This window comes from Phyllobates terribilis, unplaced genomic scaffold, assembly GCF_046119375.1.
Source record: "Phyllobates terribilis strain yellow unplaced genomic scaffold, ASM4611937v1 Scaffold_8__6_contigs__length_399053987, whole genome shotgun sequence".
Lineage (NCBI taxonomy): Eukaryota > Metazoa > Chordata > Amphibia > Anura > Dendrobatidae > Phyllobates > Phyllobates terribilis.
In genome coordinates, this window is record NW_027362768.1 from 58,059,524 (window position 1) to 58,074,823 (window position 15,300).

The 15,300-nt window shown below is 42.8% G+C and overlaps 2 protein-coding genes across 2 annotated transcripts in view; both read right to left on the bottom strand.

The window, feature by feature from the left end:
• Nucleotides 1–15,300, bottom strand: part of PDC (phosducin) — a 235,009-nt gene that overhangs the window by 173,912 nt on the left and 45,797 nt on the right. The gene's annotated exons all lie outside the window — the stretch shown is intronic.
• Nucleotides 1,691–13,455, bottom strand: LOC141157686 (uncharacterized). The gene is made up of 3 exons (XM_073645236.1): nt 13,381–13,455; nt 12,166–13,298; nt 1,691–1,762 (listed from the first exon to the last, which is right to left on the bottom strand). Exons 2-3 carry the CDS (start codon nt 13,246–13,248, stop codon nt 1,691–1,693), a joined length of 1,155 nt encoding a protein of 384 aa, XP_073501337.1. The 5' UTR covers nt 13,249–13,298; nt 13,381–13,455.

Consider the following 15,300-nt stretch of genomic DNA (forward strand, 5'->3'; position numbering starts at 1 on the left):
ACTTCTGCTCAAAGCACAAGAGGCACAGTCGAGGGCGTACAATAGATCAGCAAGGGTGAGACACTTCAATCCTGGGGATCGGGTACTAGTGCTGGTACCTATGGTGGAGAGCAAGTTCCTAGCCAAGTGGCAAGGCCCCTATGAAGGGGTTGAAAAGCTTGGCGACGTCAAGTATAGGGTCCACCAACCTGGGAGAAGGAAGCCCTACCAGGTGTACCAAGTCAACCTCATTAAGCCGTGGCGAGATAGGGAGCTGGTAGAAGCTCCATGTCTGATGGCGAAGACTGAAACCGACGTGTAGGAAGTCAAAGTGGCAGAGTCGCTGTCACGTGCCCAGAAGCAACAATGCCGAGAGTTGCTGCAGCAGAACCGGGAGTCCTGTTGTCGGATCTACCGGTCTGTACTCAGGTCATAGAGCATGAGATACTTACGGAGCCTCATGTCCGAGTGAATATGAAGCCATATTGGATTCCTGAAGCCCATCGAGAGATAATCTCAAAGGAGGTGACACGTATGCTGATTCTGGGGGTCATCGAGGAGTCCAAGAGTGGCTGGTCCAGTCCCATAGTCTTAATGCTGAAACCAGATGGAGAATAGAGGTTCTGCAATGACTATAAGAAACTGAAATTTGTCTCTAAGTTTGATTGTTACCCAATGCCCAGGGTAGATGAACTAATTGAGAGACTAGGGCCGGCCAGGTACATTACCACCCTTGACCTCACAAAAGGGTGTTGGCAGATCCCTATGTCCCAAGAGACCAAGGAGAAGATGGCCTTTTCAACGCCAGATGGTTGTTTCCAATACACCAGAATGCCATTTGGATTTCAAGGAGCTCCATCTACCTTCCAGAGAGCCATGAACCAGATTCTAGTAAAGGATTCATTTTCTGAGGTAAAATATTGTTTAAAAACATTCAATGAAATGTTTTACCTCACAAAATGAATCCTCTGCGATCTCCGGCTGTAATGTCTGTATTGTCTTTTGCTTCCTCCCCTGCCCAGGAGCTGTGGTATGTTCCCTACACGGTCAGACACAGACAATTTTTAAAATGAACTTTTGTTTGTGGGAAAACTCCTTCAACTATGGTCACTAAATTTAAGTGTTTATGTACCCATCCTAGTTACATAAATATTTAGAATATTGAAACCACTTAGCCCAATTGTGTTTAAATTGCAATTAGTGTTGAGCAAGCATGCTCATTTATCCCTTTAAACGAGCACGCTCGAGTGCTCGCTGAGACGTTTCGGCGTCCTTGGCATCTATGTTTGAGCCGCCGTGGCTGCATGTGTTGCTGCTCTTAGACAGCTGGGACAGATACAGAGATTGCCTAACAAACTGGCAATCACTATTTCCCTATTTGAATACCTGAAATTTGGGGAGAAGATCAAATCAATTGGGCATTAGCAGAGTAAAAATTAAGGGAGATAGGGGGCACCCTTGCTGAGTCCCATTTGTGATACGGAAGGGGCTAGAAAGTACTCCTGAAGTATAAATTTGTGCTGAGGGAACTGTATACAATGCAAAAATAGATGATATAATGAAGCTAGAAAAAACAATTTTTTTTAACACTTTTTGGAGATAACCCCAGTGGATCCAATAAAATTCCTTCTCCGTGTACAGAGTAAGGAGCTGAGAGGGCATTCACCGGTGTTCCACCTCTGAGATAATATTAATAAAACATTGGGTGCCATCACTTGTTTGGTGATTTTTCACAAAGCCCACTTGATCTCTTGCTATTAATGTTGGCAAAATGTCCACTAATCTGAGAGATAAAACCTTAGCATGTAAATTTTAAATTTGTATTCAAGAGGGATATCGGTCTAAAGTTAGCCGGAACATCAGGAGTTTTTTTGGGTTTAGGTAATGTGATAATGTATGCTTTAAGCATTTCTCTAGGGAAAGATTCTTTTCTTGAAGCTTCATTAAAGAGTTTTACCAAATAAAGGGTTAAGGAGGATTTATGTTTTTTAAAATACTCATTCGTAAGGAGGTCTGGGCAAGGGGCCTTGTTGAATTTCAGTGAGTCTATTTCTTTTAATAATTCTTGTGAATAGTTGACTAAGAAATTGCAATTGCTCTGGATTTAATTGAGGGAGTTTTACATTATGTAGAAAAGAGGAGATTTTATCATGGTTTGGCTGGGGAGAATTGTCATCTAAATTTAAATTATACAAATTATGATAGTAAGAGGCAAATTCATTAGCTATTAGTGATGAGCGAGCACTAAAATGCTCGGATACTCGTTATTCAAGTCAAGCAAATTGGAATGCTCGAGTGCTTGGTCCAAGTAATGAACCCAATGTAAGTCTATGGGAAACTCGAGCATTTTTCAGGCGGCTCCCCCCAGCGGTCTGCAGATAGGCTAAAAATTGCTCAAATCGATGGGAACAGTGCTCAAATGACATGGGAACAGCATGGGAAAGACCCCTGGAAGCATTTCTGACTCCCAGGTGAATGCTGTCAATAATGTTGCCAGAGGTATTACGCCACTTTTACGGACTCACAATAAAACACACAAAAGCGAAACCAAAATGGATTTTCCTGGGTAATATGTTAAGGAACATACTTCCAGGATAATGACTTGTATATGAGGCAAAATAAATATACAAAAACAAAAATGCTCCTCCACACCTTAGGCTATGTTCACACGTAGCATTATTGATGCGTTTTTTAACTTTTGCATTGCTTTCAACCAAAACAAATGCATTCACCAGGAAATGTCATTTTAACATTTTACAATCTTATCTGGCCATGTGGTGTGTGAGATATCATCAGACATATCCTGTTTCATTTATGATGGAGGGACTCTGAAAGTCACAAATCCTATTTTTATTGGGCCATCAGACGGCCCTTACTACTCTTAAAAGGCCAGCAGTTGGCCCTAGCTATTGTTAGAGAGCCATCAGCCGGCTATGCTTTGTTGTTCCCATTATTAACGAGTGGGTCTCCTATACGCTATTGCGTATGCAGTGACTGCAAGGGTTGCCAAAAATTTGGACGCAACCCACTACCCCTTTGAAGAGACATAGAGGAGGGTCTCAGTAAAAATTTTTTTTCCCATTATAAAGGAGTGAGTCTCCTATAGTGGTAATGCCCATGCTGTGACTGTAAGGGCTGCCAAAATTTGGGAAAAACCCCACTAACAATTTAAAGACACTTAGAACTAGGCTTCAGTAACGAGTACGACATGTTCCCATTAGAAAGGAGAGGGTCTGCTATTCAGTTATAGGGTATGCAGTAAGTGCAACCGTTGCCAACATTTAGGAAAAACCCTACTAACAATTTAAAGACACATAGAGCTGGGCCACAGTAACGACATGTTCCCATTAGAAAGGAGAGGGTCTGCTATTCAGTTATAGGGTATGTAGTGAGTCCAACGGCTGCCAAAATTTAGGAAAACCCCCAATAACAATTTAAAGACACATGCAGCTGGGCCACAGTAACGAGTGCAACATATTCCCATTAGAAAGGAGAGGGTCTGCTATTCAGTTATAGGGTATGCAGTGAGTGCAACGGCTGCCAAAATTTAGGAAAAACCCTACTAACAAGTTAAATATACATAGAGATGGGCCACAGTAATGACATGTTCCCATTAGAAAGGAGAGGGTCTCCCATACTGTTTTTGCCTATGCAGTGACTGCAATGGCTCTCAAAAATTTGGAGGCACTCCAATGCCCCTTGCAAGAGATGTAAAGGTCAGAGGGCCTCCTGTAAACAATGTTCCCATTAATAGGAAGTGGGTCTCCCATACTATTTGCCTATGAAGTGAATCAACGGCTGCCAAAAATTTGGAGGAACTCCAATGCCCCTTGCAAGAGATGTAGAGGTCGGAGGGCCTTCTGAAAATAAAATTTGCATTATTAGGAAGTGTGTCTTCCATACTGTTTGCCTATGCAGTGAAGCAACGGCTGCCAAAAATTTGGAGGAACTCCAATGTCCCTTGCAACAGACGTAGATATGTTGATATGGTACATATGGTGGTGGAGGAGGACAAGAGCAAATAGACAAAATCAGGAAGCGTATACCCATGTCTGGGTGTGAAGACAGAGGTGTATGGAAATAGAGTTAGACCTCCTACCAAAAAATACACTGTATTTGAGTTTATGTTACGCTGCTATCATTCGGTGGTGTTGAGAAGTCTAGCCCAATCCAGCCCTTGTTCATTTTTATAAGAGTCAGCCTGTCAGCATTTTCAGTTGACAGGCGGATGCGCCTATTGGTTATAATTCCACCAGCGGCACTAAAACCCGCTCTGACAAAACGCTAGCGGCAGGGCAGGCCAGGACCTCCAAGGCGTAGAGAGACAGTTCATGCCATGTGTCCAGCTTGGATACCCAGTAATTATAAGGCACAGAGGAATCACAGAGGACGTTAGTACAGTTGGCAAGGTAATTCCTCAGCATTTTCCAAAACTTTTCCCTCCTTGGGAGAGTACCCCGCGCCTCAGGGCCTGTGCAATTGGAGGGGCTGAGGATACTCTCCAAGAACTTTGACAGTGTTCCCCTGCCTCTGCTGAATTGCATTTGTGTCTCTCTTGCATATACTCCTTGGTTGTCCAGCGAACTGTGACCTCTGCCGCTAGCGTTTTCAGATGGGAATTTTTTTAATAGTTCCGCAACAAGGGCCTTCTCATACTACCCCATTTTATTAGGCCTGTCCTGTGCGGGAATAAGAGACAGAAAGTTCTCCTTGCAGCGTGGGTCTAGAAGTGTCACCAACCGATAATGACTCACAAATTTGGACAACTGGAGGGTCACGGGAAAGGCCGCGTAACATGAACTCAGCCATGTGTGCCAGACTGCAAAGAGGCAAGACTTCCATGTTCTCACCAAGAGGATGACTGACCATGCTCTCCTCCTCATCCTCCTCTTCCTCCTCCTCCCTGTCCTCAGGCCATCCACGCTGAACTGACGGTATGACAGTTGTGCAGGTAGTACCGTCTATAGCGCAGGAAACTAGCTCCTGTTCTTCCTCCTCCTCCTCCTCCTCTTCCTCAGTGTCACCCAATCCACATTGGGATGAGACGAGGCTGGGCTGTGTGGAATCTCCCTGTATGGTTCCTTTCTCCATCTCAACATGCTCTGCCTGCAATGCATCCTCTTTAATTGTGAGCAGAGAGCATTTCAGATGACAGAGAAGCGGGATGGTGATGATAATTATGGCGTCATCTCCGCTCACCATCTTGGTGGAGTCCTCAAAGTTTAGGCGGATGTTACATATGTGTGACATCCATGTCCACTCCTGAGATTTTATGTGTGGAGTCTGACCTGAATACCAACAGTTTTGTTGATTCTGGTAGTCAACAACTGCTGTCTTCTGCTTACAAATCCTTCCCAACATCTGCAATGTAGAGTTCCAATGCTTGGGGACATTGCTCATCAGTCGGTAAGCTGGAAGCTGCAAACCATGCTGAAGCACGGCAAGGGCAGCAGAAGCTGCAGATGACTTTCTAAAATGGGCGCACAGGCGGCGTACTTTGACAAGCAGATCTGGCAGATCCGGGTAGGTTTCGAGAAACCGCTGAACCTTGATGTTAAGCACATTGGTCAAGCATGGTACGTGTGGGAGCTAGCCTCACCTCAGAGCAGCCACCAGGTTCCGGCCATTGTCACCCACGGCCATGCCTGGCTGTAGGTTCAGCGGTGTCAGCCACAGATCTGCCTGCTCTTTCAGAGCTGTCCACAACTCTTCAGCATTGTGCGGTTTGTCACCTAAGCATATTAGCTTCAGCACAGCCTGTTGCCGCTTGGCGAAGGAAGTGCTGGAGTGCTTCCAGCTTGTGACTGATGTGGTCATTTCAGAGATGGAGGCTGAAGAAGAGGAAGTGCAAGAGCTGTAGAATGTGGGGTCAACGCTGATTGTCCCAGGGCCCGCAATCCTCGGCGTTGGGAGGTCGTGTTCCATCCCAAGGCCAGATTAGGTCCCGGCTTCCACTATATTAACCCAGTGTGCCGTCATTGAGATGTACCGTCCCTGCCCACAAGCACTTGTCCACGTGTCTGTGGTTAGGTGGACTTTCCCAGTAACTGCGTTGTTGAGGGCACGTCTAATGTTGTGGGACACGTGCTCGTGTAATGCGGGGAAGGCACACCGGGAGAAATAGTGGTGGCTGGGGAATGAATACTGAGGTACGGCCGCCACCATCAGGTTGCGGAAAGCTTCCATCTCCATGAGCCTAAAAGGCAACATTTCGAGCGCAAGCATTTGTGAAATGTGTGAATTTAGTAATGTGGCCTGTGTGGCGCTGGCTGCATATTTGCGCTTGCGTTCAAAGGAATGGGGTATGGACAACTGAACGCTGCGCTGGGACTAGGATGTGGACGTGCTTACTGATTGTGCTAGTTCGTGTGACTGTGGCTGCTCCAATATTTGGGCGTCATTACATGCGTTCTCCTCTTGACTCGCTTGAAGCTGGCCGGGCGAGAGGCCTGAATCTACACTTGGAAAAGTGAACAGCTCTTCTGAGTGTCCAGGTGTGGGATCAGTTGTCTCCGGGCACTCAGCATGGAGGGAGGAAGGAGGGTCAGGGTGAGGAATATGCAGTCCAGACTTACAGCTACTGAGACTTGACCGTGTGGAAGAGAGGGTGGTGGTGATAGCAAAGTGACTGGAAGCATTAACTGCTATCCAACCAACAACCTTTTGACACTGCTCTGTGTTCAATAGTGGTGTACTGCTAATAATTGGGACAGGAAGGTCGATCGACAAGATGTGGGTGTTTTTTGTGGCACAATTTCAACTTGCAAACGGCCATGTCCTCGGCCTCGTCATGCACCATCACGTCCACTTCCCCGTCCCTTTCCACTTATCTTGCCTACTTTTAATGGAGGACAATATCTTCCACGTTCACGAGAAATGGCTGATTTTGGAACAAAGTTATATATGATACGTCTGATAGAGAACCACAATTTTAAATAGCAGGCCTGTAATTTACTAATATTATCATTCACAGACACCTAGTGTGAATAGCTTGACCGACACACTGCACCGGAATGAAAATGGAAGAAATATCTGATTTTGGAACAGTCTTATAGGTGATATGTCTGACAATAACCACGGTTTTAAATAGCAGGCTTGTAATTTACTAATACTATTCTTCACAGACACCTAGTGTGAATAACTTGACTGATACACTGCTACAGAATGGAAATGGAAGAAATGTCTGATTTTGGAATAGTCTTATAGGTGATATGTCTGACAGAGAACCACGGTTTTAAATAGCAGGCCTGTAATTTACTAATACTATTCTTCACAGACATCTAGTGTGAATAGCTTGACTGACACACTGCAACAGAATGGTAAAGGAGGCCAATATTTTCCATGTTCAGTTTGAATTTCTGGATTTTTATCGCTGAGATATGGAACAGATCTGCCTTTATTCTGCTATGAAAACAAGCACATGGAGCAGAAAAATTGTGTACTCTGGATTTCTTTTTAACCAAATAACCAGGATTAAGATAAAAAAAAAATTTGCCTTGGCCCCTGATATCTGGGGCTATGCCTACAAATTTCTGTAATTATTACAGCAGCAGTAGACAGGACGCTCAATGGACCCTCTTGCGCCATATGCACTGCAGTCTGCCACAGAAGGACTGTTAGTTCAGATGGATATATATATATATATATATATATGTTGTGGAATACCTATACTAACAGAATGGACTCTCTTGTGCTGTATCATGCACTGCAGTCTGCCACATACACTGCCTGCCTGCCTAAATCCTGCTATCACCACCGAATATATGCAGCTGGATTAGTCCTCAGAAGGACTGTTAGTTCAGTTGGATGTATATATATATATATATATATATATATATATATGTGTATATATATATATATATATGTTGTGGAATATCTATACTAACTATAAAGAATCAAATCTCTCCCTGACGCAGCAGCACCTCTCCCTACTCTGGCTGATTCCGGGGTACACTGTGACGAGCATCGTGTTATATAGACCTGATGACACTGTGAGGCCAGCCAATCACTGTAATGCCCACAACCAACATGGCTAAGGTATTACAGTGCATAGCAGGCAATCCTTGCATGTTCATTGGCTTTCTAAAGAGCGCCAAACATGCAGGGAGGGGACCCGAGTTCCCGCCCGAGCAACCCGGAAATACTCGCCGAGTGCCGAGCTTCTCGAGCACCCTGATGCTCAGGCGAGTACCGAGCAGGGGCGAGCACGTTCGCTCATCACTATTAGCTATGTCTTTGAGGTCCTTCAATTTAGAATTTTGTGGATACTAGTTATGGTATGCAAGTTTTAAGAGAATGGGTTTCGATTTGTTTAGCTAAGAGAGCATTGCCCTGCCAATAATAAGGCTTTTTAAAGGGAATCTGTCACCACTTTGGAGTTATCAAAACTCTAGTATGGCCATATAGGGTATAGAAAAGTAAATCTATACATATCTGTATGGCCTATAGTAGAGGTCTGATTGCAGAGAAAAGTGCTTTAATGAAATCTATCTTGTACAGGCTTGGCGTCCAGGGGACGCCAAGCAATCCCATCCTATGTGCTTATTATTCCCCAAATCCCCGGCTATATGGTTAATTATCATATTCCCCCCTCCCCTGCACATTACAGGGCCTGTCACAGGGCCTGTGACGTGCACTGTGCTCCCTGACTTCCTGGGAATGCGCAAAGCGCCGCTCACATAGAGCGTGTTTTGCTTCATTCCGGCCCTGTCTGCCTGTGCACTGCACCACAGGATTCTATTACACAGGCGCCGGGAAGTGACAGTGACTCCCTAGTGCCTGTGCAATAGAAACCTGTGGCGCAGTGCACGGAGAGACGGGCCGGGATGAAGCAAAGCGTGCTCTATGTGAGCGGCGCTTTGCGCATGCCCGGAAAGTCAGGGAGCACAGTGCACATCACAGGGCCTTGTGACGTGCAGGGGAGGGGGGAATATGATAATTAATCATATAGTTGGGGATTTGGGGGAATAATAAGCACATAGGGGGGATTGCTTGGCGTCCCCCGGACACCAAGCCTGTACAAGATAGAATTGATTAAAGCGCTTTTCTCTGCAATCAAACCACTACTATGGGCCATACAGGTATGTATAGATTTACTTTTCTATACCCTGTATGGCCATAGTAGAGGTCTGATAACTCTAAAGTGGTGACAGATTCCCTTTAAGCGCTTCTTCGTAATTATTTAAATTCAACTCATGAAGCTGATTGTGAAGTTGGTAAATTTCCAGAGCTATTGCATTGGAAAACGATACCTTATTTAATCTATGAAGAATACTTAGTCTGCTCTGTATAGATGTACAGTACAGACCAAAAGTTTGGACACACCTTCTCATTTAAAGATTTTTCTGTATTTTCATGACTATGAAAATTGTACATTCACACTGAAGGCATCAAAACTATGAATTAACACACGTGGAATTATATACTTAACAAAAAAGTGTGAAACAACTGAAAATATGTCTTACATTCTAGGTTCTTCAAAGTAGCCACCTTTTGCTTTGCTGACTGCTTTGCACACTCTTGGCATTCTCTTGATGGTTTTCACTTCACAGGTGTGCCCTGTCAAGTTTAATAAGTGGGATTTCTTGCCTTATAAATGGGGTTGGGACCATCAGTTGTGTTGTGCAGAAGTGTGGTGGATACACAGCTGATAGTCCTACTGAATAGACTGTTAGAATTTGTATTATGGCAAGAAAAAAGCAGCTAAGTAAAGAAAAATGAGTGCCAATCATTACTTTAAGAAATGAAGGTCAATCAGTGCGAAAAATTGGGCAAACTTTGAAAGTGTTCCCAAGTGCCGTTGCAAAAACCATCAAGCGCTACAGAGAAACTGGCTCACATGAGGACCGCCCCAGGAAAGGAAGACCAAGAGTCACCTCTGCTTCTGAGGATAAGATTATCCGATTCACCAGCCTCAGAAATCGCAAGTTAACAGCAGCTCAGATTAGAGACCAGGTCAATGCCACACAGAGTTCTAGCAGCAGACACATCTCTTCAACAACTGTTAAGAGTAGACTTTGTGCAGCAGGCCTTCATGGTAAAATAGCTGCTAGGAAACCACTGCTAAGGACAGGCAACAAGCAGAAGAGACTTGTTTGGTCTATAGAACACAAGAAATGGACATTAGACCAGTGGAAATCTGTGCTTTGGTCTGATGAGTCCAAATTTGAGATCTTTGGTTCCAACCACCGTGTCTTTGTGAGACGCACAAAAGGAGAACGGATGGACTCTACATGCCTGGTTCCCACCGTGAAGCATGGAGGAGTAGGTGTGATGGTGTGGGGGTGCTTTGCTGGTGACATTGTTGAGGATTTATTCAAAATTGAAGGCATACTGAACCAGCATGGTTACCACAGCATCTTGCAGCGGCATGCTATTTCATCCGGTTTGCGTTTAGTTGGACCATCATTTATTTTTCAACAGGACAATGACCTCAAACACACCTCCAGGCTGTGTAAGAGCTATTTGACCAAGAAGGGGAGTGATAGGGTGCTACGCCAGATGACCTGGCCTCCACAGTCACCAGACTTGAACCCAATCGAGATGGTTTGGGGTGAGCTGGACCGCAGAGTGAAGGCAAAAGGGCCAACAAGTACTAAGCATCTCTGGGAACTCCTTCAAGATTGTTGGAACACCATTTCCGGTGACTACCTCTTGAAGTTCATCAAGAGAATGCCAAGAGTGTGCAAAGCAGTCAGCAAAGCAAAAGGTGGCTACTTTGAAGAACCTAGAATATAAGACATATTTTCAGTTGTTTCACACTTTTTTGTTAAGTATATAATTCCACATGTGTTAATTCATAGTTTTGATGCCTTCAGTGTGAATGTACAATTTTCATAGTCATGAAAATACAGAAAAATCTTTAAATGAGAAGGTGTGTCCAAACTTTTGGTCTGTACTGTATACAGTAGTTGTCTATTTTTTTCAGGGCTGTGGAGTCGGTAAGCCACAGTTGCGACTCCGACTCCTGGATTTTATCAGGTTTCGACTCTGACTCCGGCTCCGACTCCGACTCCGGCTCCAACTCCGACTCCTTCATAAATGGCCAATTCGTAACAATAAATTTACTGTTATAAAATATTAACATCGTGCTTATTCAGTTTCTCACCATCATATAAGTAATCAGACCACTTAGAGCAAAAACTATATTTATTAGAATACAATTAGAATATAGCAAATAACTTTTCTAAACTTTTCTAAACTCTTGTAAGTAAATATGCAATAAACACTGTTATGCAGTTATTAAGAAGAAATCTATAAATTTGTCCTCAGAAAAAGTATTGCCTCTGTCAGATCCTCCTTCATGGATGCCCTCAAATCTGATCTAATTATTTTGAGAGCAGAGAACAACCTCTCTACACTAACTTGGGTTGGTGGCAAAGCAGTAACCATTCGGGCAACATCTCTGACAATGTCAGGATACAGAGGAATCGCTTGTTGTACTGTTATTTTTGATGAACGGTCAAATTTCTCAATTTCTTTTAGTGCACATGAAAAATTCTGCTGAAATGTACTGGCTGTGTTCTTTGATGGGGATGACTCTTCTTCTATGCGGGAACACTTTGCACGGTCCTTGTGATCCAAATATTTTTCGAAATTAAATTCTTCATCAGTTGATGATGAGGGTGAAGATGTGGCAGGACGACCAAATTCTTCTTGTTCCTTCTGACTGCTCTGCAACCCTTTCATCCTTACTGCTATTTCAAACAGAGCTTCTTTTCCTTTAGTTAGCTGTTGATCATCTAGAAGAATCCAATGCATTGGGTCTACATAAACAGCGGCCAAAAGAATGTTATTTTGTAATAGTAGCTCCTCTCTCCATTTCAATGATGTAGCAATGCCACTTGCAATTAACCCTCCTCTTTGGGACAGGCGAAACATCAGGTTCTTCCACTCCTTTAAGAAAATACCTGGAGTTAAGTCCTCTGCTTGTAATTTTTTAGTCACTGTAAATGGGTGCTCTAGCAATTTTTCCAGCTCAGTCACCTGATTCCACTGACTTTCATTTAGCGTCAGTTGAGGGTTAGCCATGTCTACAAGAAAGGTTTTCAGTTCAACCAAGCGCTGAATCATTAAGTAAGTACTGCCCCATCGTGTGGCTTGATCAATAATTGCCCCTTTTCCAGCACGTCTCTTCAAAATTGAGTCAACTTTAGGGGTTCTGGCAACAGTAGCCAATTTTCTCACCTTGCCAATCAGTGCAGCAGCATGTCCTTCTTGCAGACTGTCTCTTATAGCCAGCTGTAGCGTATGCACAGCACAGCGCATGTGATGAATGAAAGAACGTATTGACACAGTTTCAACAAGATCATCTAAACTATCATGTTGCTGTTCATCTGAAGCAACTTCAGTTTGCTCCTCAGTTACAATACTGTGTTCCTCTATTTCAAACATTTCTGTGTCTGTGGACCCAGAATGTTCTTCTAGCTGCTGGTCACCATCATTACTCTCATTCATTAGCTTAATAGTACTTATCATATTTGAAGCATTGTCAGTTACGACAGAAAGAACTTGCTCTTTTTTAAGTTCATAGTCTTGCAGAACCTTTTCCACCAAGACCTGGAGAAACTCACTGGTGTGATGAGCTTTGGTGTCTTTTACTGCCAATGTCTTGGTAACTATTTCATTTTTGTCACAAACAAATCGGACATTGATGGCAAAATAGTTCACTCTGTGACGTGTGCAGGCATCCATTTTAAGAAACAGAAAGCGTCCCTTGAGAGTTTTTTTAAGTTCTTCCTTTTGTTTAAAAGCTTCTTCGATTACTAATTTTCTAATACTCTCTCTCTCCAGAGAAACACCAAGCTTGCGGGCCATTTCCCCATTCAGACACATAAAAGCTGCTCGTGAAAATAATGAAATAGGCACACTATCCTTTACAACAAGCTCTATGATCTGTTTTTTAAATGTATCTACTGTCATTGTCACAGTAACTTTGTCACTGACAAAATATCTTGCAACTGATGGCTGCAAAGTTCTCTGCTCCTTTGTTTGGCTGGAAGAGCTGGGCACTGGTTCATTGGTTTGGATGCAGTCTTTCTCATCCACTGCTTTCAGTACTTCTGGATGAAAGCACTGTAAATGTCTCTTTAGATTAGAAGCTCTGGTAGGAGCATTTTTATCTTTGCCTGAATATGCACTGATCTTGGCTTCACAGCATTTGTTTTTGTCTGGATCATTTGTCATACACTGAGAGACATAATGTTTTCTATCTTGAGTGATGGTGAAATGTTCAAATACAGCTGATTTAATGTGACGCTTCTTTGACATTCTCAGGTTTTTAATTCTGCATTCACAATCCAAATGACAATTGTTTTTCCCTAAAAACAATTGTACAAAATTATTGCCAGGTCGTACAACTGATATAGTGGTCAGTAATACTGTTATTCCTCATGTACTCACAGTTAACTGATGCAAAGTTTGTTGAAAGGATAATACTTCTTACAGTCTTCCTCTTCTGAGTAGCAGCTGTGACGCACACCTAGTAAACATCTAGCCTAGAGGAGGAGCTTTACTACTTAGAATTTGCAACACATTTTCACTTTCAGTTTCATACATTGTAAGTAGGGGGGTTGGGGCAGAATGAGGTTAACCAAGTATAAGATTAGATAAGGGCAGTGGAGAACAGTGACACACAAGAAGTAAGAAATGTCTCTATCTCTATCTCCAGCAGAACTGCTTATCACTGTTGTTCATAGTTTGATAGAACATATATATTTGAGTAACATTTATAAAATTCATATGAAAGTTCAATTATGAAATATTAATACATTTTTTTTAAAGCTGGAGTCGGAGTCGGTACATTTCTACTGACTCCGACTCCAACCAAAACTAACTCCGACTCCGACTCCACGACTCTGACTCCGACTCCACAGCCCTGATTTTTTTATTGTGATGTTTGCTTAATTAATTGGCTTCGTATCGTTGCCTTATAAGCACACCACACAGTAATGTCTGAGTCTTCTTGGTTACCATTAATTTCAAAATAATCCTGAATAGCTTGAAGAATATGAGGGGATTACAAAGGATGATTTAATATATAACTGTTAAGGCACCAGATTGGGTTAGGAAATGAGGAGAACTGTTCATGTATTTTTAAAGTAATATGTGCATGATCCGACCAATTAATATTAGATATGTGAGCTTTATTTTTGTATAAGCATAGTTACATAGTTACATAGTTACATAGTTTATAAGGCCGAAAAAAGACAAGCGTCCATCCAGTTCAGCCTATTTCTTGTGCACTGCAGCTATTCCGCAGCGTTGATCCAGGGGAAGGCAAAAAAAAAAAAACCATGCGGTATAGGCCAATTTACATCATTGAGGAAAAATTCACTTCCCAACACCAATCTGGCAGTCAGATTAAATCCCTGGATTAATTAACTATCACTAAGCATAAGATGTAATTTTATTGTTCTCAAGAAAGGCGTCCAGGCCTCTCTTGAACTCATTAAGTGAGTTGGACATCACCACTTCCTCTCCCAGAGAGTTCCAGAGTCTCACGGCTCTGACCGTAAAGAATCCCCTTCTATGCTGATGCAGGAACCTCCTTTCCTCCAGACGCATAGTGTGCCCCCTCGTCTTTGTCACCATCCTTGGTATAAACAGGTCATGGGAGAGATCTCTGTACTGCCCCCTGATGTATTTATACATGTTTATGAGGTCTCCCCTAAGCCTTCTCTTTTCCAACGTAAATAGGCCTAATTTTGACAACCTCTCTGGGTATTCCAGTCCCTCCATTCCCTTTATTACCTTAGTCGCCCTCCTTTGTACCCTCTCTAGCTCCAATATGTCTTTCCTGAGCACCGGAGCCCAGAACTGTGCACAATATTCTAAGTGCGCCCTTACCAGCGTTTTATACAGAGGAAGAACAATGTTCTCATCATATGCCCCTATTCCTCTTCTGATGCATGCCATGACTCCCCCTTATGGGGATGTGAAAAAAAGGTAGAATCCCTTTCCGATGGGTTTTGTAATCTCCATATATTGTGCAATTCACGTGTGTGGAGAAATTGTGTTAGGGGCTTGGATTAATATTTGAATCATTTGAGGTAGAATCCATAGAAGGCTGTAAAGAGAGATTAAAGCCTCCTGTTATAATGAGAGAACCTGTTTTGTGTTTAATAGAAAAGATAATTACTTTTTTTAAGAATTTATATTGATGTGTATTAGATGCATAGAAAGTGACCAGTGTTAATTGAATGTTGTTAATTAAACAAATCAAAATAATATATCTACCCCTATTGTCTATAACTTGTTAATCTATAGTGAATGCAACAGAATCCCTAACAACAATGGAAAAGCCACCTTTTTTCTTAGATG

Excerpts from the sequence above, each read along its gene's own strand:
- LOC141157686 (XM_073645236.1), bottom strand. The coding sequence starts at position 13,248 with ATGTCAAAGAAGCGTCACATTAAATCAGCTGTATTTGAACATTTCACC. Across the intron at positions 1,763-12,165 it reads CTGCTGCACTGATTGGCAAG|ATTAGTGGACATTTTGCCAA; the intron begins GTGAGAAAATTG and ends TTTATCTCTCAG.